General features: G+C 39.8%; 4 protein-coding genes across 9 annotated transcripts in view; 1 reads left to right on the forward strand and 3 right to left on the reverse strand.

Moving 5' to 3' along the window:
* The window catches only part of LOC144038086 (glutamate receptor ionotropic, NMDA 2C-like), a 50,940-nt gene extending 43,154 nt beyond the window's left edge, over window positions 1-7,786 (reverse strand). The window contains exon 1 of one of the 2 annotated variants that reach the window (XM_077550221.1): window positions 7,650-7,786. The gene's annotated coding sequence lies outside the window, so the exon portion shown is untranslated. The remainder of the gene's footprint in view (window positions 1-7,649) is intronic. The other variant, XM_077550219.1, reaches the window with a different exon arrangement.
* On the forward strand, window positions 7,601-9,756 carry bhlha15 (basic helix-loop-helix family, member a15). Its single transcript, XM_077550228.1, has 2 exons — window positions 7,601-7,833; window positions 8,601-9,756. Exon 2 carries the CDS (start codon window positions 8,648-8,650, stop codon window positions 9,212-9,214), a length of 567 nt encoding a protein of 188 aa, XP_077406354.1. The 5' UTR covers window positions 7,601-7,833; window positions 8,601-8,647; the 3' UTR covers window positions 9,215-9,756.
* On the reverse strand, window positions 9,725-20,223 carry tecpr1a (tectonin beta-propeller repeat containing 1a). 4 transcript variants are annotated; one of them, XM_077550224.1, is made up of 24 exons: window positions 20,062-20,223; window positions 18,700-18,932; window positions 18,445-18,627; window positions 18,247-18,369; window positions 17,955-18,074; window positions 17,712-17,886; window positions 17,546-17,646; window positions 16,875-16,976; window positions 16,654-16,796; window positions 16,053-16,576; window positions 15,833-15,978; window positions 15,586-15,741; window positions 15,367-15,516; window positions 14,652-14,809; window positions 14,300-14,530; window positions 14,108-14,204; window positions 13,885-13,964; window positions 13,747-13,803; window positions 12,887-13,061; window positions 12,676-12,811; window positions 12,485-12,577; window positions 12,290-12,396; window positions 11,892-12,011; window positions 9,725-11,637 (listed from the first exon to the last, which is right to left on the reverse strand). In XM_077550224.1, the coding sequence occupies exons 2-24, from the start codon at window positions 18,922-18,924 to the stop codon at window positions 11,533-11,535; spliced, it is 3,507 nt and encodes a 1,168-aa protein (XP_077406350.1). In that variant the 5' UTR covers window positions 18,925-18,932; window positions 20,062-20,223; the 3' UTR covers window positions 9,725-11,532. The 4 variants fall into 4 exon arrangements, with proteins under 4 accessions (XP_077406350.1, XP_077406349.1, XP_077406353.1 ...); XM_077550223.1 differs by having other exon boundaries at window positions 18,700-18,951; XM_077550227.1 differs by having other exon boundaries at window positions 20,058-20,223.
* Window positions 20,224-20,554: 331 nt separating this feature from the next.
* The window catches only part of baiap2l1a (BAR/IMD domain containing adaptor protein 2 like 1a), a 34,110-nt gene continuing 27,164 nt past the window's right edge, over window positions 20,555-27,500 (reverse strand). For both annotated transcript variants that reach the window (XM_077550868.1, XM_077550866.1), the window contains 4 exons: window positions 25,718-25,777; window positions 25,318-25,471; window positions 21,836-21,876; window positions 20,555-21,744 (listed from right to left, as the gene is read on the reverse strand). In XM_077550868.1, the coding sequence (XP_077406994.1) occupies window positions 21,672-21,744; window positions 21,836-21,876; window positions 25,318-25,471; window positions 25,718-25,777 (328 nt within the window). In that variant the 3' untranslated portion in view covers window positions 20,555-21,671. The remainder of the gene's footprint in view (window positions 21,745-21,835; window positions 21,877-25,317; window positions 25,472-25,717; window positions 25,778-27,500) is intronic.

Genomic DNA, 27,500 nt, shown 5'->3' on the forward strand with positions numbered 1-27,500 from the left:
AAGGCGCGATTACCACTGAGCTCGCGGCGGGCCTCCGGGACAACTAAAAGCATTTGGTCTGTTGACTGGGGAAAACCAGATGGAGTCTAAGAGTGGAGCATGTAATGTCGGGAGGTGCAAGGCCATGTCAAGATTTAAAAACAAATAAAAGATTTTTAAAACGGACACAGAAATGAACAGGAAGCCGGTGAAGGGCAGCCAGAACTTGACTGATGTGTTCTCGTTTAATGGGTACCAGTTAAAGATTACTGTTTCAAGGTCCGGATATGATAAAAACAGTCTAACTTTTGATGGTTGTCTCAGCTGGAAGAAACTTGATTTAACAATCGCACTAATTTGGTGGTTCAATTGCGAGCCAGCACGCTCAAAATCCACGTGAAGCAATACCAAACAACCTCCAGGAAAAAAACAACAACGCCTCCATCTTTGTTTTCAATCAAAAATTAAAAAGTGCCGTTCATGCTTTGATGCCAGAAAGTCATTTAGTGAGAATGAATCCTCAGCCGCATAAAACTGGAATCAAATGCTACGTTGGCGCCACATGAATCTACACCGATCTAAAAACAACAAGGGACCAAGAATTGAGCCATGTGGGACCCCAAAAGGAAATATGCTGAATGGACTTAAAATGACCAAGGCTTTCATGACAGCTTCTGACAAGTATGAATCTGTTAAAACTGTTCTAATCAGGAGATAAGGATCTCATGAGCTACCGCGACAAAGGCCCCGAATCTCAGAATTGTGAGGCAGATGTGCTAACCACTAGCATCTGATTTTCTAGTATCGTTAGCTACTCCTCAACATGTCAAAGAAGTCTCCCTTTTTTTCCATTTGCATTAAGCCTTCCTGCACTCGTCACACAAAACAGGTAGTGTCATTCCTCCAAGGCTGCAATTTATGCTTTAAAAAAAAAAAGCAATTGGTGCCACCAAGCAAATAAGAGTTAATATTTTTGTTAAATCCTCAGTACCTGAATCTGCATTTGGGCTGCCGGGGATTATTTGGAATTTAAAGCAGTGGAGAACTGAACAGGAATGATAATTGGACAGGGAATGGATGCTTTCAAAGGGTTTATGCCTATGGTCAGAAAACAGAATGTCAGCTTTCCAAATTAAACATCAAGGTGAAAACATGAACAATGGGTGCCACCTGGTGGTAAGTGGCTAAAATGATCCTATACTTTTCTTCTTGGTTTGCCTTTCTTTTTAAATTTAAATTGTATTGTAATGAAACGTTTTTATCTCAGTTTATTAATTATTTGCAAAGAGGGCTTTAAAATTTAAACGCCATTTGACCCTGTAAAGTGAATTAAGTGATTTGTTGAAATTATTTTAGTTTTCTAATTTTGGGGGCGTGGCTAACATGGAGAGCTGAAAGAATGGCCTTTAAAAATAATAATAATAATTTGAAGCCTCATTTTTTAAAACTTTTTTAAAGAATTTTAAAAATCCTTGTTTAAAAAAACTTTTTCTTTTTGGGGACTTTTAACTCTTTCACTGCCAGACGTTTTCAAAAACGGGATGTCGCCAGTGCCAGCCGATTTAAGCATTTTGACTGATCTTTCAAGGTCCACAGAAAATGTTGTGTTTGGACTATGGAAACACACATACTACCAAATGAAAGATTGGACTCTCATCTTTCATCAGAAAAAAAAGTTTGTTTCTACCTTATTCCGTTCTTCAGTAATCAACAATAGAAAATGGTTACTTTTACCGAAATTCTCTGTTTTGAAACAAAAAGCGGAGAAAAAGAGCTTTTTGTGAAACGATGTTATTTCATGCACTCTAGTGAATTGTACACTTCTTTTTGTCCATGAATGATGCCACAAACACCTAAATAGTGCTTTACTTCTGTAAAACGCTTTCACCAACAATGAAAAAGTGTTTTTAGTTTGCAAAATACGTTTATTTCCATTCAACAGTGTAACAATTTGACAAAACAATTTCGCAAACTATTTACAAATGTGTGCAACTGTGGTACTACTTACAATTATGTGGATGTTTCAAACACAGTTTTTCTTTTTGTAACGCTCTCCTGCGTGCAAGGAGACGCAGCCGGATTTGGACAACAGATTACTTTCACTTTCCATTGTCCGTTTCGCGTGCAGACGGCCTTTTTTCCCGGGGAATAGCAAGTAGCAGACTGTACCCACTCCTCCGATGAATATGCATTGGACTCGGGGCACTCTTCGTCGTCCGATTGAACGTCCACCTGAGCGTGCTCGGTTGTGCTCCGCGTTTTCCGGTGTTGGCATCGCTAGCCCGTGAACCTTTTATGACGTCGTCATAGCCGCCGCGTCAACGCTTCCAACTTCGCCGTCAACCTCGGAGTCACCATCATCATCATCGATGATGATCATCGTCGTCATCAATGTGCTCTTTATAGCGTTGGTCGATGCTTTTCGTCTTTGAAAAAAACGGCTCGACCGTGAGCTGCTTGCAAACCGGTCGCCATTATGGCTTCTTCAGCCTTTGTCCCCCTCAACACTCTAGCCCCGCCTCACGTCTTCTACTGACGCCTACCCAATCTTGTCAAAAGAGAGTCATTGCTGCCCTCTAGGGGCCAAAAATAGTCATTAGGCTCACTAGACCTGCTTGAAACTTTCAACACAGCTGGGGAAGGCTTTCTTCCACCTGTTTCAAAAAAAATAAAATAAAAAATTGGATGACGTCTTTTAACGTCAGTGGCAGTGAAAGAGTTAAATGTGCGTTTAGTTTCTTCTTTTTTTCAAACGTGGCAATAAAAAGGAAAGCAACAGTGCCATCTGCTGGATATGATAAGGCATTACATAACCTTCCCTTCAAATCTACATCTCCTACTTTCCAGTTTGGCTTTCCTTACATTTTTAAAATCAGTGAAACAATAAATTAATAACTTAAGTTGTGACTAATCAGTTTATAAGGACTCTATCATGACCGTTGGACATCAAGAATACTGCAAACAGGGGCACTAATGCCATCAGCTGGATTTCAAGAGGTACTACGCCTCATTTGCCTATTGCCTCCACTGATCTTACTTTTCCTGTTAGTCTTATTTTTCTTCAGAGTTCAAAACTTTATATAAACTGACAAGACGGACGGGACACATCTTTCTTACACGAGGACATGAAATGTGTTTTGAAGGGTTGATAACCGCTGCTTGTTGCACGGATTGGTTTTCGTTATGTCATCTGAAAGCGGCAGATTGATTCTTGACCTGATGCATGTGTGCATGTACGCGACGTGTGTGTGTCCTACATCCTTTACGTCACAGCCGCTCTGAGTCAGCTCCCCTCTGCCTTTCCTGAGTCACTCATCCAGCGGTTGCCTGGTTACCTGTGAGTGGGGAAAGTTTCCGATTGCGTATTTGTTTCCGTAGATAGATGGGGGCCCTGATATTTATTCAGGAACAACTGTGACCCAATAATGTATGTGTTTGTGTATCATCTAATGGATAAAAGCTGACAAATCAGTATTAGAACATCCTGTTGTTAGGCAGGAGGCGTGCTTGTCTGTGCGTGCATGAGAAGGTCAATAATACGCTTTTATTTGTATAGTACTTTTTAACAAACTGCTTCGTAGACAAATAGAGTCAGATTAAGGTTAAAGTAGGTTAACGTAATCAAACATGTAGACAAAGTAGACAAGGTAGCAAACATGACACCAAGAGAAACAAGAAGGGAGCTCTTTTGAAAGATTTGACAATATAAATGAGTTTTATGGTGTTATTATTTTTTGTTACGCCACCCCAGGAATAAGAAAATGTTTCACATACGCCAACTCTCTGCCATGACTATAAATAGTATAATTCGTCGAGCAGACGAGCTAACACTTCTGACAGCGCTACTGCCACCTACAGTAGTGGATGTACAATTACACTGTATTTGAGTATGTCAAAAAGAAAAGAAAATTCCCTGAGGTCATACGCGCCCTACCATAAACATGTGAGCATCTCTTTGCTTGACAAAGTTGAACAGCATTATAATATTTATTATTTAAGATATTTGCTTGAGTAAGAACCGTTAAGCACTTAAAAAAAAAATTGATGCTTTAAAATGCGAAAGACTTGCCTCTGGTCCCAACGAAACCAACAAGGAAGGCTGCAGGGAATGTCAACAGAAATCATTTGAATTTACTTTTGATATACGTTTTGAAACTTCAAATCTGTTAAATATGGAAATCCTTTTACTGGCATGTTATTTTAATGGCGATCCCATTACCTTTTGCCCACCATCCAAAATGAATGTGATCATTTGGTAAAGTGAGGCTTTGAAAAGAAGAGGGCGGCGCATTACAAATGTTAGCACGGGATCAACTGAACCTGGATGCTGCAGGCTATTGACAGATTTTATCACCAAACTGCATGTGTGGTTTGGCTTGCAGGTTCACTGCGGAATACGATTTTCTGATCTTTTCTGAAAAGCGACTGCTTTTACAATATTTCATCACAACAAACTTTTCTGCACTTCACACACAAACTGGACATCAGATTCTGTGCCAGAGTGTTTCATTGAATCTCCCAAACCTGTCACGACCTTGAGCTAGCGGCTCTGGAGCTTGTGTGGCTCCCTGTGGATCTTAAAAAATAAAAAAATTAATTTAAGTAGAAATCTAGACAACAAAAAAATTACAAAATATATTAAATTATATATATATATATATATACATGCACATATATATACACACACACACTTTTAGATAAAATATTCTTTAAATGAATGAATAATTTAGATTTAAAAATTAATACTAATAAAACAATGGACGAAAGGATGATGAAATATATATTTATATTTTTTAATTACCTAAAAATGTACAAAAAGTGACCAGAAAATGTTGAAGGAGAAGCAGTAAATAGCCACAAAATCTCCATGAAATTGTCAAAAATGCCAGAGAATTTAATTTAAAAAAAAAAAAAAAGGCAGGAAAGAAAATGTTCAAAAAGTAACCATAAAATGTGCAAAAACCAAAGAAAAAATCCCGGAAATTACCATAAAATGTACACAAAATTGGCCAAAATGTTATAAATTGATAGCAAAAAATGCAGATTTTTTTTTTTCTTAAATAGCTATAACATATCCCAAATAAGGAAGAAGAAAGGTAGAAAATTACCATAATCCCATAAAATTGCCCAAAATGTCAGACATTTGACAGAGGCAGAAAAATATTCAAATGCATGAAAAATGTAGAATGAAAAATTTTATCTTTTGGGCCCTCAGTATATTAGACTAACAGTAAGTGTTTCCTTCATCAAAATAAATGTTTTGCGGCTCCACCCAAAATTTTTTTGTAATTTATTTGGCCTAAAAGTGCTTTTTCGACAGGAAAGGTTGCTGACCCCTGAGCTAGAAAATAACAGGTTAGTAACAAGTTGGTGATATTTTTTTTATAACATCAAATGCAGCTTTTCTATCACCTTCTTGCCTTCAGCTAAAGGCCACCTCCATTTCCTGTCACCGTGGATCAACGTGACATCCACGCTTGTTTTCCTCTCAGACCTGTGGCCTTGGCCTGATGGAAAAAGTGACAAGCGGTCCGGTTCTTGGCCCCCTAATTCATCTCCCCGCCTCCTTGCTTTTTCATGATGAGTCAGGGGCGTCTCTTTTGCTCTCCGCACCGTAATGGATTCAAGGCACCTGCTGTCCGTGACATCACGATGTGTTCGGTATTCGCAGTGGTGGGTATGACACGATCGCCCACCGCGCCGTGATTACACAGTCACTTGCGTAAGACCCGCTGGTATCTTTCCAGCAGCTAAGCTGTTTAATGCCAACGTCTGTCCTTGGACCTGAGCTGTGACATAGCCGAAATTTTGCTTTGTGCATTTGCATCAAATTTATCGCTTTGTTTTTTGTTTTTTTTTAAAGTGCAGAGCCCTATGTTTGCTTGCCTCATTACTGAAGTGTATTCAGCTCTGAATTTATCAAGGCGGTGGTGACTAAATAAACAGTGCAAAACCTTCGGGCCAACCAAGTTAGAAACTGAACAAACTCAAACTAGAAGATAATGTTTCCACAGAGGCAGCATCAGCGAGTTTGGGTTGATTAGATACAGTGTACCTGGGGAGGAGGGGAAACCTGGCAGGACCAGTCTGACACACACACACACACACAAACACACACACACGCACACACACACAAACAAGTTCCTCAAGGACAGGCCAGCTACGCTCTTATAAGACTTGGAAGTGTCACACCTGTACATTAATACATCGGCCAAGCACATAAGTGCAAAGGCAAGAGGTCATTTGATACCCATTTGTTAGTTTACGTAGCAAGATTACGCTAGTGGATTATTTATTTATTTTTTATAAAGCTTTGCAGATGGCTGTGGAAGAAACTGTTAAATTTATATATACATATAATAATATAATGCAGATCGAGGAATTTTTAAAATTTAGGTCCCAATTAAGTCCCGTGGTCTATTTAGAAAGGCTGATTTTGTTGTTTATGTTCTGCTTATGGGCTAAATCCCACAGCAAGCTTTACACTCTTATGAGATAGTGATGATAGTGATGTAGAATAAAAATTCTAAATTCAAATGAAGTAGTACGTGAAAAGGCACAATTGAAATTCTTGACCGACTGATCACCTTAAGCTTGGACATGTATACAAGTTATGTCATGTTTGCTAATCACTTGTTGCTAGGCAGAATTGACTCAAAGGCCTCTAAAAAGATTTGCATATGCCAGTTTTGCCCACTAAGCTTTGAATACTACGTGCTTACGTCATTCTATCAATAGAGGCAATTCGTTTATTATTACTACAATGGAGTCACTGGTCTGTAAACTGTATTTAATTTTATTGTTTTTTCCTGCCCATTCCCCTAATGCACAGGCAATCACAGGGCAGTTTTATTTTGAAAATTGGGTGCATCTGAGTGTGCTTTTCCTGGTCATTTGACAGTAAAAAATTAAAAGTAAATCCAAGGATTAGCACATCATGAGTAAACAACAAACATCATTGGAGAGTTTCTTCTAAAGTTTGAAAATACCAAATGCAAACGGGTGGGGAGGGGGGGGGGGGTTCATACCTTTAAAAAAAAACATTATTAGCAGTCCTACTTAAAATAAGAGTCTAAAAAGTGCTTCTCATGTACCAAGTTAAAGCCTTCAACACGGCTTCGTAATGGTGGGTTGAAGTTTCAATAAATTTGTCTTTGTTTGCTTCTATACCGGTCTGTCAAAATTTATGTGAAACCGGTCTCAAAAAACGTTGAGGACTGCGGCATTAGCTCACCTTGCTGCCCTGCTTGGTAATAGTTTTACAAGTCTAATTGGTTCCGTTTTGCATGATTCTAACAACTTGATAGCACGACTAAAACATAGCAATTTTAGTGAATTATTTAATTCATTTGCTAAACTTGCACAAATGTTATTCTTGAGTTTTATTTATTGAGGTTATCCTCCCTGCACAGATAGTCGATGGATGGATGGATTGCACATGTGGATTATTTTAAGAAATGCTTATATAATTAATTTCATTGATTTTATAAATGTATACGTTCAAAGCTAGGACAACTAACAATCCTTCTTTTACAATAAGGTTACTGCAGGAGTTTGCAGGGCCAGTGCACCTTGCGCGAGTGGAGAGGGGGGGGGGGGGAATGGAGGATTGTGGGTGGAGCTTTTGTTCGCGAGCTGCGCAATGATTGGCTTAGGAGCGCTACGTGTACCTTATTCTGCTCCGGGTCTCTCCCATGTGACACTGACATCTGTGTGGGGACCGATGCACGGCCACGCACAGCAGCCTTCTCCAAGATCTGCTCATGCACGTAAGATGGTGCGTCCAACTAGCTGACTGCAAGGCCGAGCTTTTTTCTGTGAGGAACCATCAGAAAAAGAAAAGTGGAATTAAAGGTAAGCCGCTAAACTGGACTGTGTGATTTTATTATGAGTGTCTATTTAATGCATTTTTAAAGAATGCAACTTGAAAAAAGATAGACTTTTGTCATTTGTGTTTTTTTGGGGTTTAAAATAAATGTCACTTCACTCAACATGAACATCCAAATCAATAGAGCAACGGGTGAATTAGTCATCTGTTTGAGTGCTGTTTGTGAGTCTAACCTTGAAATTGACATTATCTCGGGAGCAGAGAGGATAAGCCAGGCGCACGCTCACAGGGCAACATCGTGGAGTTTTCACACTGCAACAGACTGATTAGATACAGCAGGATGCATGGCTGTTTCAATTGGAGATTGGCTCAGGGAAGGAAAAAAAAATCCTAAATAGGAGAAGGTACATGTATCTTAGTGGTCCTGGCAAAAGTCAAAATAGTTCAACTTGAGTCCAATAATTAGTCCTCAAAGAATTTATAGACCAAATAACCCAGCGTCTCCCTATTTGTATTACTTAAGTAAATATTTTTTCAGCCATTGCGCTAGTACTTTCACCTTTAGGGATACACTGTATCATCAAATGTGTTTTTGTGGTCTTCACAGAGTTTGTGATTACTGCATATACCTTTGCATTTGTCTCAAAAGTTATTTATTTACAAACAATTCATTTTTGTTATCTACGCCAATGCTGACAGACGATTTGCTCTTCCACTAGATGGCAGAACTGTGCAACCACTTCTTGAAAACTTTTTGAGATTTGACATCTTATCTGTCATGTTATCCTCATAGGCCCACAAACACCGTGACCTACTAGGAGAATCTGCTACGGAAGCAGGATGAAGTCCAAGGGAAAAGCTGTAAAACCATCCAGAAGAACCTGGTCTGACCCGGAGCCAGAACTTGAACCAGACACAGAAGCAGAAGCAGGCTCCAGCGAGCATGAAGACTCAGAGGCCTCGGAGAGGATCGGCTGTTCCTGGAAAGGTTCCTTGAGGAGCAGGGAAGGCAAGCGGCAAGGAGGGGGCGGAGGTCGTCGGCGCCGGCAGCACAGCTCCACCACTAAAGAGCGCAGCATCCGGCGCTTAGAGAGCAACGAGCGGGAACGCCAGCGCATGCACAAACTCAACAACGCCTTCCAAGCGTTACGCGAGGCCATCCCGCACGTGAAGATGGACAAAAAGCTCTCCAAGATTGAGACGCTGACGCTGGCTAAGAACTACATCAAGGCCTTGACGTCCATCATCCTGGACATGTCGGGGGCTTGCCTCCCCTCTGGGGAGGTGTCGTCGGAGGCCAGCGCCGCCAAGCTGCTCCAGTGCTACCAGAAACACCTGGAGGAGGAAGGCGAGGAGGGTCTCACCCAGTACCTCACCCACATGCACAGTTTAAGCCAACACAGCTAGCAGACCAAGACTGGTGGACTTGGAGGGGGGCCAAATGAAATCTAGTTCCTGCAGGTGCACTGCTGAGGGATCCAGTCAGGAAGGACGTGTTCTGTAGGAGCCCAGTCGACTTTATACTGCAGCGCTTGAACACACAAGTTGGCTACTCTTCATGCAAATGAGGGGTGAACTTAATTTGGCCGACTGTCCTGTCTCTTTCATTTCTTAGTTCAGAAACTGGGAGTTCTTACTCACCTTTTTTTTTTTTGTAATTATGTGATCTTCCTGCCTTTTTGTCAGTTGAAGAAAAGAAAAAAACCCTGCCAAGCATCGCCTTCAGTCAGAACTGTTAAATCCAGGAAGAGAACGCATGCATTTAAATGAAGTGTTTGCTCATTTACTCACGGTGGTGATGATCTGCCATCCCCCTGAGAACACAACTGACTCGTCTGACTTGTCTGCAGAGATGTTGTTTCAAGAGTTAGCTTATTTGTAATGTCTCCAGGCGGGACATTGTACTGAAAGACGAGCTATCAATAAACACATGTATTTATTGACTGGTATTTGATCATGCGCTACATGTGTGGAATGCACATGCAATATGCAAATGTCACTTAATCACAGTAACAGACCAATTCATAAACTCTTGTCTCTATCTACGGAGTGCTATATACAGGGTTTCTGCAGGTATTATCAAATCGAATTTATATGCATATGCAATATACATACATATATGCATATACTTATATATTAAGTCTGTCAGTCTACTACATTTTTTAATCTTAAATTAATTTCACGCTTTATCTGTTCTAAATGTACAACAAAATATCTCTTTCGTTTTTCATACTATTGTTAATAAAAAATAAAAGTGGACAAATATGATTACAAAATATGGTAGAAATGTGGTTGTATCTTTTAGTTTTCTGATAGTAATTTTATACTAAATAATCCATAAAGCTACGGTTAACATTTAGGGTTAAAAAATGTGAAACTTTAGCCATATATTTGTGTTGAGGTAATTTTCAGCCACTAGTTGGCATTATCGTTTCATGTTGGACGTCGGTGACAGGAACACTACATTTTCAAATTCAGAACAATTGGTATTTGGAACATGAAGCAACTCGTGGGCTGCAGGCCGTTTTGTTTGTTGTAAATTAGAAGCAGTCACTAGTCCCCACAAATACATGTATTTTTATCAAATTAATTATTGCTAAATTGTATTATAGTAAATCCCTTACACAACTTTGTATGTAAAATGCATAAAGAACAATTGTATTTAAATTTGTAATGCGTCTCAACATTGTATTTAATGCCTCTTAATGTCATTCAAGGCCTTATTTATTTATTTATTTTAGCAAAAAAAGAAACATTTTAGCCTGAAAAAACATTTAATAACTTTTAAGGCTTTTTAATGACCTGCGGAAACCCTGTATTTTTCCCAACTAGGTGTAACATGCTCTGTATAATTTGAAACACAATAACAGTCAACATGTTATAGATATATAATACGAGATTTTCTTTACAAAAAATATTTTTCTTCCCAGCAGGCCCTCTAAGAAAACACAAGAAACTTTTCCCCTTTTACATTGCACATGTTCCAAAGACCATATCAGCCTGTTGAGGTAAGAAGTAACCACCAGGCTAATGAGACACTTGTGAAGTCAAGGATTTGGAGGGTGGTGCCAAGCGACCCACCCAGTAGATCCTCCTAATAAGTTGATCCTAGTCGTTTATTTAACTCTTTACACAATTAAAACTCTAGGTTTATTGATCTGTGCTTAAGGGTGTTTGTCTTAACTTCAAAGGTGTCCCATTAAAACTCGGTGGCTGCTTCTGGCACATTTCAACTTATTTCCGCGTCACTCCACAGCACCACGTTTGGACAAAGGAGGACGAAAAACATTACATAATACAGCATGAGAACGCAGTAAGATCCTCGACAGGCAGGGAGCTCAGCATACTATCAATTAAAACTGAGCAGTTAAACATTTGTTTTACACGTCATACTAACTTCTACTGTATATACAGTCATCTCTATACAGATACTATAGTACATCATATGCTGAAATGTGTATGAAGACTAGTGGGCAAAAACAACAAAAAACACAACTTTTTTTTTTTTTAAACCGTGAATAAAGTGTAGCGCATTGAGACCTTAAAGGTGAAGCTACAATTTCTGCTACATAAGAAGGAATGTTAAAATAAAAAAAAAGTTCTACAAAGGCAATGAGAGAAAAGGATGACAACTGTGTGCACAATAATAACACATTTAAAAACATTGCCCGTGAGTGTCTAAACATGTCGAAAAGATGACATTGACCTCTTTTGTCTCTGACAATTTAGGGGCTTCCAGAGGCCTGCGCAGGAGTGTCTGTGAAGGCAGAGAGACAAAAACGGGGCGGCTCGATGGCATTCCCTCGAACTGTGATGTGGTCCCACCCACCCTAGATGGCAAGAAGAGCGAATAAATCATCTTCAGGCACCTTAATAAATACAATTAATATGCGTAAACCTTATTTATTCGAAGCCAAGCCCATTCTTTGACTGCTTTTAATCGTGAGCTTCATCGCTATGTAAATTAGTTGTTAACCGTCTTAGTGTTTTTCCAGTTTACTTGCAATTTAACCGAGAATTTTGATCTGGGTTCATGAACTCTGAAACGGTATTTTCCGATGAATGAAGGAGATCTGTTCCTTACCCCGATGCCATAATCCCACGACTGTCCTTTGGGCTCCAAAGGATGGATTCCGAGTCGGTGGCACACGGTCCCGCGACTCAGACTGTGACTGCCCTGCACCTTATCTGCTATGATCCAAACCTAAAATCAGAACATAGCACGTGTCATCTTAACAAAAAGCATATTGTATTCAGTATTCTGTTTGCTCATTTGCAGCACCAAGTGGCCATTAGTGGTAGTGCTTGAGTGGTTTAGCTCCTATTTGGCTGACAGAACCTTTTGTGTTAGCCTTTTTTAAAAAAATCTGTTTTTATCAATACGTAAAGAAAAGCACAGCAGTTTTATAATAGTGCATTTTGTTTGCTGCATTATAAAATCATATAAACAACTCACGACAGATGTGGTATGCTGGTACCAACCTGGTCAAAAGGCCCAACAGTAACTTTTCGCACATTATTCGAAACATACTCCCATGAGGAGCCCTGAGGATAACTGGGGGTCAAACCCTTCCGGTACCACAAGTTACCTGACCGGGACAAATCAGGCATAGGATTACAAGTTGTATCCAGGGAAACATGATAACCATACAGTAATTGTGAATACAAACTCCTCACCATTGTCATCAACAGCATAAACTGACGCCCTTCCAACAGACACCTGCTTCAGTTTCTGTTTGGTTGGGGAAGGGATGTGGTACCAACACTCACCTACAGAGGGAGACAATGAACAAGTTTTACTGTCATTGTGAAAAACCTGCCCATTTCTGTTTCTGCTCATTATGATTCTCTAAATTCCCTCCACTAACCTGCAGGGGTCTGAGGAAACACAGATCCCCTAAAGAAGGCAGAACCGTCCCTGGCGACAGCCCAAACCTGGCTTGAAGCCCCGATGGAAATAGATTTAAAGGGCTGGTCAGTCCCCACATGAAGCCATGACGTTCCCTTTATGGATGAACACAATAACCATTACTGTAAATAAAATGTATTTTAGATTCGCTACAGGTAATCCAAACTCACAGCCGGAGTGAGTGCAGTGACTCCCAGTCGGCAGAGCACATCTCCCTTGTTGCTGATGGCCCACACGGGTACCACATCCACTTCGTCGGCGGGAGTGCACGGCAGGATGGTCACATCACTCAGTTGAATGGGCGGGACTTCCTGCCAGGGACCTGTGGTAGTCAGTTTGCACTTCCTATTCAAGAGAAAGTGGTATTACTGACTAGTGAGCACTGCAAATAAATACTAAATACCAGGGGTCAGCAACCTTTACATTCAAATGAGACATTTTAGGCCAAATAAATAACAAAAAATCTGTCTGGCGCCACAAAACATTTGAAGATTGTGATGAAGAAAAGTGTGTTAGTCTACTGTATTGAGGGACCAATAGCTAATTAAAACTGCACCACAACACAAAAATATGACAGCAGCATCCAATATTTCGTCTTATTTTTTTATTTTTTTTTGAATGTTTTCTTCTGCCTTTTTTAAATCACTTTTCAGATTTTTTTTTAAACAATTCTAATGACATTTTATGGTAATTTTCTGTCTTCTTTTGTTTTTGGACATTTAATGGTTACTTTTTGAATGTTTTAATTTCTGCCTTTTTTATTCAATTCTATGACATTTTTTGCAATTTCATTGACATTAGATTGGGATTTTCTGCTTTTCCTTTTTCGACATTTTATGGTCACTTTTTGGTAACTTTTAAGGCAATTTTCAAAACTTTTTCCTCCATCTTTAGTTTCTCATTATCTGACAACTTATTTATTTTTTTAAATATTTAATTATTCTTTTTTTTAATTTTATCTAAAGACATGCGTGGCTCCAGAGGTGCAAGCTGCAGACCCCTGCTATATACAGCAATATATAAAGACTACCTGGCCCATCGTCTGCGTCGCACAAAGTCCTTCATGGTTTTATGACCATGATACCACCTGCATGGAAAGTTAAGATTAGATGTAAATCCCGATCACGAGGTAGTTGATTGAACTCAACAGACCAAAACTGAGACCCACGCTGGGAAATCAGCAGCATACTGCCAGCCTTCCCGGTCCGTCCCCCCGGAGACGCTGTAATCGATGGCCCACTCAGACACCTGATGAAAACCAATCAGGGAAGAAAAACCTCCGTGAACAATGTCCATTTTTTAAAGCCCTTGTTTATTGCACAATGTGTTTGTGCTAATTCACGTCTGCAGGAGGGGCTGTGGTTGGATTTACTTCACTTGAGTTTACTTACCCATGCCCATTGAGGAGATGGAGGCTTGGTGTTTGTTTTTGTGCGCTCGTGCAATCCTGAGGCATCGCTCCACATGTAGCGGTCAGTCGGGAGCCCTCTAAAGACATTTCACAGCAAATGAGTGACTAGACACAAAATATGCATCAAATACTTAAGTACAATGTGAAAAACCATACAATGGCAGCACTGTACCTGTTGGTGTAGCCAGTGACAGGATTCCATCTCTGGTTCTCATAGATGTAGACGCTCTTGACATCAGTCTGTGTGTAAATGTGGTCATTACAAGTGGGGAGACCATGGAAGAAGCCTCCGCCATAGCCGCCGGCATAGACCCAGGCGTTTTGGTCATAACCAATCCCCCACACAATCCCAACGCTGTTACACTCCACAATGCGCAGGTGACCTCCGATCTGACGCCAGAACCTGCATAAATAGGCAGAGTCACCATTTCATATAAAAAAAAGTATTAATGGCAGCACAAATCTTACCAAAGAAATAAAATTTAAGTGCAATTTGAATTGTTTCTACTTTATAGCATGTTTACATCTGATCGCAGGGTGTAGGGTACGGCATCGCCTCAAGGTTGGTGGTGGGCTCACTGACAAAGATGTCCCCTTTACAGGTGGTGGACCAGATAGCTTGTTTGGAAGGAGGACCCTGAATGCTTCTGGAGTCGCAGCATGATGCACTCAATAGCGCCAGCTAGAAGTTGAACAGAAAGATCAAGAAGAGAAATATGGTTGGGAAATGGTGATTTTTTTAAATTAATTTTTTTACCAGCTCGTTGATATCCTGTATCTTTGTTGGATACATGACATCTTTAAAATGCCGGTCCAATTTAAAATCACTGTTCAGTTTGCCCAAGTCACTGGGACCAAAAACCCTAACTTCTGTTTTCTTTTGATCGAAATTCAAGAAATTGAGACAACTAGGCCTTAATTTCCTCCAGGCAGGACAAAAGCGGACTCAACGAGAATTTTTTTTTTCAGCGGGACATAGGTCTGACAGTCATCCGCATAGCAGTGGAAGGAAATATCATGTTTTCTTAAGATGGGGCAGCAAATAACATGAAAACAGCAGAGGCCCCAGAATTGAACCCTGTGGAACGCCAAACGACAGTGTGGCAGTGCGGGTCTCAAAGCTAACATAAAATACAACAAATCTGATTCCAATATCTCATCAATTGCACATGTAATATTTGTTTTTATATTACAAAGAGATTTTGTGGATTCCCTCTGTGAAGGATATTCTCTCCTTACCCAGTCATGCATCTCCTGTTCGGTTTCAGCTGCCACTCGAATTGGCCACCTCTTTTTGATCCGATCGGGGGTGTAAATGGCAAAAGTGTGTTTGGCGTCATTGAGCACAGGCACCAGGATTGTCACCTCATTAATGAAGGCATGCAGGTACTGGAGGGGAACCAGAGGACAGGAATAAGCAACTGTGTATTAACAATCATAGCCCACATGAATTCTCACCTTCTTTTCCTCATAGTAGTTATAATAGACGAAAAGGATGCCATCCTTGTTGCCCTCCGGTCCTGAGAACTGCTCAAGTGCAAAGTGAACGTCTACCCACTTGTGCGGCTTCCAGTCCCTCCACCACTGCATCGTGCCCTTCTTTACCCACACACACTTTTCATGAAGGCAAGCAGGGATATGAAATAATGAGAACTTGGGAAACACATTTCTGTATTGATCTAATTCGAAATGTGTGTTCATTCACCTGCTCTATGGCTTGTTCATAATGTTGGAATTCATCCACCTCTCTCTTGCTCCTCTCACTAAGCTGTTCAAAGATTTGTCTGCGCCAGGTGGCCATCTGGGCTGGTGTGACTGACAGGCTCAAAGACTGGACGGACTGGGCCAACACTAGGGAGAATAAAACAGACGTCAGAAGATAACACATGCAAAAAGGCTTCATTCAGCTTTGCAGTTAAACCCACGGGAAGTGTTCGTAGTGCTGTGGAACCAGTTCAGTTGGGAATGACTGTCAACAGAGCAGCCCCCGCCACTGACCCACGCCCACAGAGGGTGCCCATCCACCCCGTAAGGGTCCTCCATGGCGAGGGAGTATGTGGCCACGGACGACAGGCTGCAGGTGTCTGCGTTGTCAGACAAATTCCCAGTTTGGGCCTGCTGGTTCTGCGCCCCTTCCAGATCCACATTACTCCACTGGGGGTCAACGGGGCCTCCAGTCTCAACCACATCAACACAAAGAGTGCTCGTATCTCCTTCCTCTGGGACGCTTTCTTCCTGTGGGACGGCAGCAGAGGCTGGATCGCGGTCAGAAACCAGCTGAGAGATGAAACTGTCACTTGTGACCTTTGGAATGTGAGGTTTGGGGGTGGCAGAGGATTCGACGTTGTCATTGGAACCGCTGACTTCGTCAGTTGATGCTTTTTCTGTATCAGACTCCACGTCAGTCAACACGGATGGAGGATGCAACTCGCTGAAGTAACATCCAGCACTGTTGCAAGGAGGAACATAACTGTTATTGCACATATGATTTGGTGAAATATAATTTCTATAAATCTGTGTCGTTACCTCTGCTGACTGCTGGCACTGGAATGAGGTCGATCTCCATCTCTGAGTACAGCGATGGCCCTCCAGGTTTTCCCGCTTAATTCACTAGCTGTGACACCCTGACGGAAGTACACAGTCCGGTCCTCGCTACCAATTGCCCACACCTGTGCAACAATAGTGTATTTTTTTAAGAAAGACACACAGGGAAGACCTTTGACAGGAGCGAGAGCGTTGTACTATACCTGATCATTGAGTCCGACATTGATCATGACCATTTCTCCAACCATGCTGATCCAGCCGGAGCCGGAGGGATTGTGGGGGTTAACACCACGCCGGAACCACACCTGGTAAAGCAGCATGCAAGTTCAAAATCTTTGACTTAACTTAAGTGGAATTATTAGGGATGGACGACATATTTTGAGGTATCGCACTCATTTGCTATGCAGTTGCTACGTGCTGTATTTGTCACTCTTATTTTGTCATATAGACCTTTATTCCTTATAAATAAATACAACAATGCTAAATACAAATAATAAAAAATACTTTATTCTTCAAAGTGTGTGCCAAGTAATGAGCTAAAATCCAAGCGAAGTGTGGTTGGGAGCATGGTTTGATGATGTAATCGATGACGTTTGAATCTTCCTGAAGCACCGTATCATGTGACTGATTCAGGAAGTGGTCTGCTGGTTTGCCGTGTTTATTACAAGCATTACAAGTAACAAAAGTTCATTCCTATTTCATACTTTTTTTTTTTACTGTGGTCCTATCACTTGTTTTGAAGTAGGTGGAAATTAGATTATAGAACATTTTATTGACTACTTGATTTCGCCATAGAGTAAATGGATCATAAGAGGAAATGCTAAATACATACATTACATTATTTATATGTGTCCCTAAGTCAACTTTGACTTACTTTGTTATCTTTGGTCAAAGCCCAGACAGCGTTGACTCCTACTGCCACATGCATGACTCCGACATCAGGACTGGGAGAGTCCACAACAGACCAAGAGGTACCTGAAAGGAAGAAAACAGGAGTCCAAATAACAGAACCTAAACAAAGAAACTGTAGGAGACCGTACCTTGGGGACTGTCTCGACCGACACCCTTCCTAACAATCAGCTGGCCTTCCCACAGCACCGCCCACACCAGCTCCCCAGGGCCACAGCTGATTTGGACCACCTCCCCAGGGAGAGAAATGTCATGCCACAAAGAACCCTCAGGATTGTGATGGCAGATGCCTTCTCTGAACCACACCTACACAGGAAGAGAGGTGTCATGCTACCTGTTTTTATGACTACAGGATATAAAATGAGAAGTTGTACCTTCCCCTGTAGCGACACCGCCCACAGCGAAAGCAGGCCACGGGGCTCGTCGGATATCTCCAATCCACCACAGCTGATGTCACTGAACGGATCTGGCAGAGAAGTCTTCTGTGAGGGGATCTGTTGTAAACAAAGTATTGTTATATATATATATAGATTGCACTTCTAGTTCTAGTAAGATGCTAAACTGCATTTCCTCATCTTGGTGTTTCTGTGCAGAATCATTTTTTAAATTTATTTTTTTAATCCAGATTTCACATATTTTTTCTTGGAAATACAGATAAGGCCTCACCTCAGCCCAAGAGTCCATGGCTTTGTATCTCCTGTGCCGTAGCCATCGCCTGCGACGGACACAGGAGTTCCATTTTTTGTCCTTGGTGTAAACAGCTGGGAAGTCAATGGAGTAAGTCCATCCCTGCAGAATGTACTCATTATAAAAAAAAAAAGTTGGAATACATTTTTTTTTAAGTACAAAATATGAGGAACTCACCTCTTTCTCTGTGGGTTCCCCCTCAAAGTTCTCATCCACATACCAGTCCCCCTCCCACTCCCAGCTGCTGAACGGTAACTTGAAACTTGAAGGAGGCTGGTGCTGCAAACCTGCGACATCACTCCAATGCCAGCGATCGCTTGGCAACAAGCGCTCAGAGAAACCATCCACAGGATTCCATCGCTAATAAGACAGACAGAGAGAGTCCAGCTGACACTTGACAGATTCACAACTCTCCACCCAGAGAACACCCACTTGATTCTCATAGGTCTCCTCCTGGAAGCGGATGTGCACGTCAGAAGCGTAGACGTTCAGGTATATCTTGTTGTCACAAGCGATGCCCCAGCAGCATTGCTGAGCCGCGGTCACCCGCTTAAATGCCATCTGTGCATCACGGCATTGCTCCCACTGCTGGCCCGCTGTGGACAAGCTGTAGATCCGTCCGTGCACGTCCACTGCCCAAAGCCGGGAGGTGGGCATGGCTGCACCTGGGACCACAGGATGAACCTTTGTGAGTGGATACAAATACAATGTTCAGTCTCATTTAATTTATCGATTAATTTGACAACTTTTCCTCTCCATGGCTGCGAACACAGGAGCTAGTTAACAAAAGCACATGTAGTGATTGGATCACTATATTCAGAAACTTTTGTGACCGTGGACAAATATTTTGCAGAGGTTGTCTAGCCTCACAAAATGTTTATTTATATTATTTCTGTGGAAGTTAATGCCAATTAATACTCTGGGGAAAAATAAGTATAGTAGATTTGAATCATTTAGTGTTTCTTATAAGCGAAAGTTGGGAAAAATAATTAAAATCGGAAATCAAGATTGGAGATCTCATTAATCTCCAATCACCACCTTATATTGCACGGTAGTGCAGTGTTTCACAATTATTTTTTGTTAATCCCCCCCAAACTCTCTGCAGTGACAATAAATAGGATATTTTTTCTATTAAAAAAATGTTATACTTATGCATTACTGCCACCTACTGTACTGGATGTGCAATTACACTTCATTCTAGTAATGCAAAAAAAAAAAAGTTCCTGGGGGTCACACAATCCCACAACTAAATTTAAATTTTTATTTTATTGTAGTTTATATAAATGTATACTACTGAAACGTATGTCTTCCCAATACATCATTTACGGTTTCCTTTATCAAATAAAATTCAAAGTCGCTTAGTACTACCAATGCCATCAATTGTATCTCCTTTAGTCATTTGTCCTCTTATGTTACAGCTGACAATTAATGAGGCATGCCATTACCAGTTTGTCGTCTTAAATTTAATTTTTAGGAGGAAAAAAAAGGTGAAACCTGACACAAATTAAAATGGTTTAGTCGCTTATGCTAACACAAACGATTAAATTAGCGACTATAATGAAGCCACCAAGACATACAAAGCATTACGGTATATATTTTTGCGTCATTACGTTAGAACTAGCATTTAGCAAGAACTTGACAAATTAGTAAGGTTGTTGACACGGAGGCCAAAAGCGGTCCAAACATCAGCAGCTTCATACGCAAAAACAACACGCTTGTAAATTATTTGGCGTTGGATTACAAGATTAACCCTCCTCAAATAGCACGCACACGTAACACCAAACACGTACCTACCTCGAAATTCCTCTCATCAACCGCCACAGATGAGACTGCTCCTCTAGAGTTCCTCTTTCGAAAAGAAAAGATTGCAATGCACAGGGGGAAACTTATTATTCATTGCTGCTATGATTTTAATGACAGACACCGCCTGGCATCAGGCTGTGCAAACCCGGAAGCGCTGGATTGGTTCTTTCTTCTCATTGGCTGCTTCCGTCAAGCGCCAATGTGTGACGATGGTATCCAACAGAGGCCGCTGTTGTTTCATGTTTCACACACGGGCGTATGACACGTTATACTGTAGTGTTACCCCGATATTCGCGGTTTATAGTTAGCATTCCCTACCTTTTAATTCGCGAGAAATTAACCCCAAAATAGGTTCCTATTGACGTCACAAGATGGCGACAACTAGATGGATGTTATTCCAGTAACCACTGTGCGGTTTTCTTCAGTGGGCTACCAACAATTTTATCCACATGACATATATACTCACACAAACATGCCAGTGAAATACCTTGTGAACTGTATCATGTTTTATTAAAGGAAAAAAAGGCTACATTGTGAACACAATGGCAAGGTACACTGAAGGAGGCACTGAGGAATACCTGTGAGTATGATCACTTCTCCATCATATAGTACACATTTCCGTATGCAAATACATGTCAAAAAAAAAGTTGATCTCCTCAGAAAATCTTTTAATATATTTCAAAATTGTGACCAGACATATGAACAGACAACGTAAATGTCAACCAGTGAGGAACGTCATTAGAACGTTGCATAATCTGCACACCTGCCAAAATCGCAAAGCGTGAAAAATATTCCCTTCATCAAAATGTTATCCATTTAAAACAATGGCAGTCAAACCAAAACCGAGCTTGGTTTGAGCACATCGTGGACATATGCTGTACAATTTATTTAAATAGCTCCTACAAACATCCTACTCATTAATATAAAATCTTATTTCAAATAACAACGCGCTTCATTGCTGGTTCTCAAATGACAAATCCTTTTTTATCAACACAGCACGCTCCCGTCATTCTCACAACCTCGGCATAACATCACAGCCAGAAGACAACTCAATATATTAAAAAATAGAAATGTGAATGTTTACTTTTATGTGTTTTTCTTTTTCTGTAAGTCAGGAAGACAGTCTGGTTGCTGGGCAGTCTAGTCAGGAACATGGCAAAACAAACACATTTATCACTGCAATAACTGCAGCACAAACAATAATAATAATAATAATAATAATAATGAAAAAAACTTTATAGTCATTTGGGATACTGCTTCGATTTGTTCTGCTCAGATTAATTATTTCTCTAACCGGTAGATAAAACTTTGATGAAAGTTTTTGGCTGGAGGACATAACGATAAAGATATGTAGCGCTTAATGCTAGCACTTTAAAACAGTCTTTGCTCTCATTCAGTAGTTTGAGACAACTTTGTATTTAGGTCTTATTTGGAATTACTTGACATGAACACAGACCGAGTGGATGATCCATAGATACATAAACATTACACTTTGGATTATATGTCCATACTGTGGCACGGTAAAATGCATTTATAAACTGTTGCAGGATGGTGAGACAAATTTCGGGTGGCCGGCAGGGTTCCCCGGAACTGTTTTGCGTTTAGATGACAGGTGCTGATCGATCATTGGTGACAGTCGGTCGCAGCTTGACCGTCGCAAAGGGATTTCCTCCTCTGTAGTGAAGACAACGGAAATTGTCATGAGGTTATTCACTACTGGCAACATTTTGGAAGATTTTGGAAGAAGTTGTGTTACATCACTCACCCAAGAAAAGGAACCTTGGCTGTCCCATTTTCTAAAGAAACCTGTGACAAATGGAAAAAAAAAAAAGAGAGAGAGGACATCACCCACAATCCCTCATAAATCCACACAAATCCCTCCAGCTGTGAAGAAAAGGCAGTGTTACCAAACTGGTTGGTTTAGATTGCTGATCAACAATTGTCCTCCTGCCTGATGGTGCCATGTAGCTTTGACACGTAGGCCTATTTCGTGTACAAACTTAAGAGCTCCCCCCTTTGGAATCTAGCTCATCTAGAAACACCAGCGAATGACAACACTTAAGGTAATCCCTCTTTTTCTCTCGCTTGAGCAAGATGATGATTGCCTTATGAACAGAAGTATCTCAACTATGTTGCTGGGGGGATGGGGAGCGTTTTAACATACAGGAGTGCAAGCTTGCAATTTTTTTTGTCACTTGAATATGTTGTCAGGAATTGTATTCTACCTCTTAAGTTTGGTTTGGCTTGTGCATGTGGAAATCAAAACCCCGTGATGTTATAATTGCTACGTTTTTAGCATTTAGACTGTACTTGTTTAAATATATTTGTAAATAAATTCTAACGTACTTGTAGGCGAAATACTTAAAACATAAAAACAGCATTTCCCATAATGCCATGGGTTATTGACGTACTCAAGTTTTATAAATAAATTAAAAAAAATGCCTACATTGTACCAATACAGTACGTTTGAAAATTAAGTAAGTGAACATTGTTTATTCATAATTTTACTATGATTTATTATTGTTTGCGGTACATCTTGTCTTTTTTTCCCGTAATGCGCAGGCAGAAATTAAAAATGCTAAGTTTTTAGCATTTACCTGACTGTGCATAGAAATACATTTAACTCATTTGCTCTAAAAAAGGTATAAATATGTTCTATTTAAATATTATCATGGTCCCAAAAACGTATTTACGCAGCCTCTGAACTGAAGAGACCGCTTGAAGCAATGGTAGTTATTACAAAAAACGGCCAGCAGGTGGCAGCAGAGTATAAGAGATCAACCAGGGCCGTGTTGCAAAAAGCTATTTTCCCCACAGTTTTAAACAGATTTGTGAATAATGATGAAACTTAGCTATATTCTTATGCTAATTGCTGCAAAACGGAAACAGATGAAAGTCTCACAATGCAGGCCTTAAAAAGAAAACCTGTCTTTGGTTTCCTAATATTTTGCCCGTTTACTGTGCTTAAACTTCTTTTCCCCCCAATAATTGTCTGCCAGACAGGTCCTCTCTTTTCCGCAATCCTAGCTATATTCTCGGATCAGGGATGGGCAAAGTATGGCTCTTGCAAAAATCAAGAGTCCTGCTATATCAGCTAGCGATGGGCGAATACCGATACCAAGAATCATATAGGGCTGATACTCTTGGTATGGATACTCTTGTGACCGTTTTACAATCAGGAAGTAGAAATTAGAAAATAGAAAATTGCCATTAAAGCTGGATTAGGATATAGCACTCAAGAGTTGAGTACCTGTGGTATTGATCACAAAAATCATAGAGTATTTTTATTGATTAATTAATTTTAAGCACATTAAACGTATTCACCCCAAACATATTAAAAGGGCCGGTAACCTGCTGAGAAGTTGCAGCGATATTAGTATTAACAATGTCCTACAGCCTCATAAACAACACTTAACGACACCAGTTAGCTTTTGACCTTTCCTTGAACAACGCTCCTGACATTCAAAAAAAATATTTCATAAAGTAGTAGTATAATAAAATGAAGATCAATGGCATCTGGCTTGGAGACAGTAAAACCCTGAGGCAGCAGGCAGAGAGGACATTGCGTACAGGCACAGTGACAAGAAAGTGGAGAAGAGAGCCGTGCCTGGACTTGCATGCCGGTTGATTGGACAGATTCATCCTTTATCAGCAGACATATCACAAATTCATGCTGTGACTGGACCTTCTTGTCCTTTACAGTATACCTGCGCTCTGTAATGCTCATATCATCTCATTGTTACTTCTGGAAGGAGTGATTTATTTTTAGCTGTGCCTCATTCAAGGGTGTGGTTGATAAGAAACAATTAGTCAGAGTTGGAAATGTGTCATGACATTTTGTGTGGAGGAGGGGTTGCATGCAGATAATGTCCTGACTCTGCAATAAAATCATTGCTACAGGAAATATTTGACGTGAGAGGTGAAACTCAAACATGGGCCACAGCCCTCTCCAAAAGGATAAACAATCATAAAGAACAGAATTCAGGTGTTTTGAAGCCTAGATTGGTTTGAGCTGTTTTCTGAACTTGCAAGCTGAGCTGTGAGTAAGTAGCAAAATGGCCGCCCCCAGAGATGGGTGAAAACAAATTCGATTTTGCTGCTTGTTTGATATTCTACAAACACATTATTAATCAAAGTACCTTTTTAGACTTGTGGAAGCGCATAGAACAAATCTTTAAAAGGGAAACGCATAATGGAAATTGTCCTTTAGGTTAGCATGTTAATGACCACCACTGTGTCAGACTGCGCAGATGGACTTTCCATATTATAATCAAATATAATAAAAACTAAATAAAATGCCTATGCATTTGATTCCACATTATTTAAAGGGGAAGTCAACCCCCCAAAAAATTATTGACAATATGTTCTATGCAGAGTTGAGCAGCAAAATCAAGCCGTTTTTATCCATCTCAGGGGGCGGCCATTTTGCCACTTGCTGTCGACTGAAGATGACATCGATGTTGCTCAGGTCTCAGGTAACAACCAATCACAGCTCACCTGTTTTTTTTAAGCTAAACTAAGCCATTGATGTCATCTTCAGTCGACAGCAAGTGGCAAAATGGCCGCCCCCTGAGATGGATAAAATGGCTGGATTTTGCTTCATAACTCATATTCCAAAAATGTAATACAATGTCATGTTTAGACAGGTGAGGTCAGATATAACATATTATTGTCAAGAAATGCTTAACTCATTCACTGCCATTGACGGCTATAGACGTCAAAAATTCATTTTAAACAATTTTTATTTGATTAACATTTTTTTCCCCACTTTTGTTAACAAGAGTATGAAAACCTAGAATTTTTTTATTGTACATTTGGAACAGATATAAAATGTGTGATTATTTGTGAGTTAACTAGTGAAGTCATGCGATTATTTATGATTAAAAAATGTTATCGCCTAATGCCCCAAATTTATAATAATGTTTTTTTTTATTCATTCATTGCCATTGACGGCTATAAACGTCAAAAATTCATTTAAACTATTTCTATTAGTTTAAAAAAAATCCACTTTTGTTGACAAGAGTATGAAAAACTAGAATTTTTTTTATTGTACATTTAGAACAGATATAAAATTTGCGAGTTAACTAGTGAAGTCATGCGATTAGTTACAATAAAAAAAAATAATCGCCCGTCACCCCAAATTTTTAAAAATCTTTTTTTTTTAATGAATTTATGGCAGTGAATGAGTTAATGTTGACTTCCCCTTTAAAACAAAACTGCACGTTTAATAAAACATAAGGCACTGACCATTTTCTGCGGCGACTGCATTGACGGGATTACCGCGCGCGAGGGCAAATGATCCGAGTAGTCTGGCGGCGGTAGCAACACGGGCTCGTCCTCCTCATACAGCTCGTGTAGACTGGTAACACTTGGACTTCGCATCGGTGACCCCAAACTGATGCTGGATGACATGTGACATTAAGCTTTTACACATCAGCTATAATCATTTCAATTTGCAATAACAACTTACTGCTTATTACTGCTACTTTTTTTTTTACATTTAGTCTCCAGAGATCTCAAATACTAAATAACATTATTCCACTGTGCCTTACCGCTATTTGCACTGCATAATTTAGTCTGTGTATGTTCCATTCAACAACAATAACAGCTTTCTATTCTATTACATTACGGAAATGTGATTTCTTACCTATTTGATATGAGAGGCTCGGAGCAAGGTCTGCAGTAGGACGAGGGGAACCAACCACGCCTAATACACAAAACACACAGCAGCTTACATTAAACATAAAACACGTTAAATACTATACTAAAACGGATTAACATGCAAAACTTTCTACAAGATCGCGGAGTGTGCTTGTGGGAATTTATGCAGCTGTCGCTCAGGTTCTCAAATTCAAACTCATCGAAGCGTACTTTTATGGCTCAGTTAAGCATGTATAGAAAAGTGGCTCCCACAAAAATGTTCCCACAAAGAAGGAAGAGTTACGATTCAAGGAGGAAGTGAAAGATCGAGATTAACAGCAGACTCATTATTCGTTAATTAAGAGGTGTGTCGCAGGACCTTTGTAAATCTATTCTACTGCATTTCTATTTTTTTTATTTTCTACCGGCTCCATGGACAAGCCCAGGTTTAGTGATTCAGAAATGTAGGGAGGTACTTCTTATCTTTTAAATCAAACAAAGATGAAATTAACATAATATACTGTAGAATTGTGTTAGTTTACAAAAGCAGTCAGTGTTTCTAAAGTACAAACTTTGATACTATATTTAGCAACTTTTACGGCCTTTCTAGCAACTATTTAAAAACAAAAAACAAAACTAGCAGCTTTAAATCCTGCTAAAAAAAAACAAAAAACAAACAGACAACATAGAATCACGGAATCATTTTTACATTGTGGTCCGTATGACAAGCAAATCACGCTGAATATTAATTTATATGATTTGCCAAAACACGATCAACTTTTGAGTCATGGTTTGTGTTGCCAAGGTCACCCGCTTCACCAACTGTGTGTTTTCTTTTCTATTGAAGTTGATGCAAGTTAATGTTAAGAAGAAAGAATGCTGGGGACATTTTTATGAATAATGTCATTTGTTTTGTTCTACAAGCAATTGGATTTTTGAAGTTTTCTGTTAAGACTATATCATCAAGCCCAATAACACTTTAATACAGTATTGCAGGCGAATGACATTGATTGCTGTCATGCATGTATTTTATGTAATGAATTATGAAGATGGCTAATCAGGCCTGCACTTACATTGTGGAAGAAAATAAATTGGTAAATTATTATTAAATTTATATGAATATAAATATATAATAAGAATTATAATAATTATAATTAAATAATTATAATAATATAATATAAATATTAAATTAAATAAATTGCCCAGGTTGTAGTTAACCACGTGATTTCCAGTTAACTCACAATTAATCAAATAATATACCTTTTTCAAGTTTTTCATACTCCTGTTAATCAACATAAAAGTGGGCACATGGTTACCAAATACAAATGTGTTTTTTAGTTAATAGATACAGTAATTTTATAGTATGTTACTCAAAAAGTTACAGTTACCAGTTACGGTTAAAAGGAGTCAGATTTGTGCTGTGGTAATTTTCTGACACTAGGTGGCATTAGTGTTTCATGTTGGACATTGGTTACGAGAACACTACATTTTCTTTTCAAATTCAGAGAAATTGGTGTTTCCAACATGAAGCAACTCGCGGACTCCAGGCCATTTTGTTCATTGCAAATTAGTCCAGTCCCCACAAATATTTAATATCTTATTAGAGACTAGCTTTTTTGTGTACGTACACTCTTGCATATGCTGTAGGCAGGGCACAAAGTGAGCAGAAGAGGTATGCTACCTCAAACATACCTGACATTCTTGTGTTCCCACACAGTGTAATAACACAACAAAATATATCGAGACAAAGCTAAAACTTGACACGATTGTTGGTGTACTGAGTACTGAGG

This window comes from Vanacampus margaritifer, chromosome 18, assembly GCF_051991255.1.
Source record: "Vanacampus margaritifer isolate UIUO_Vmar chromosome 18, RoL_Vmar_1.0, whole genome shotgun sequence".
Classification (NCBI taxonomy): Eukaryota; Metazoa; Chordata; class Actinopteri; order Syngnathiformes; family Syngnathidae; genus Vanacampus; species Vanacampus margaritifer.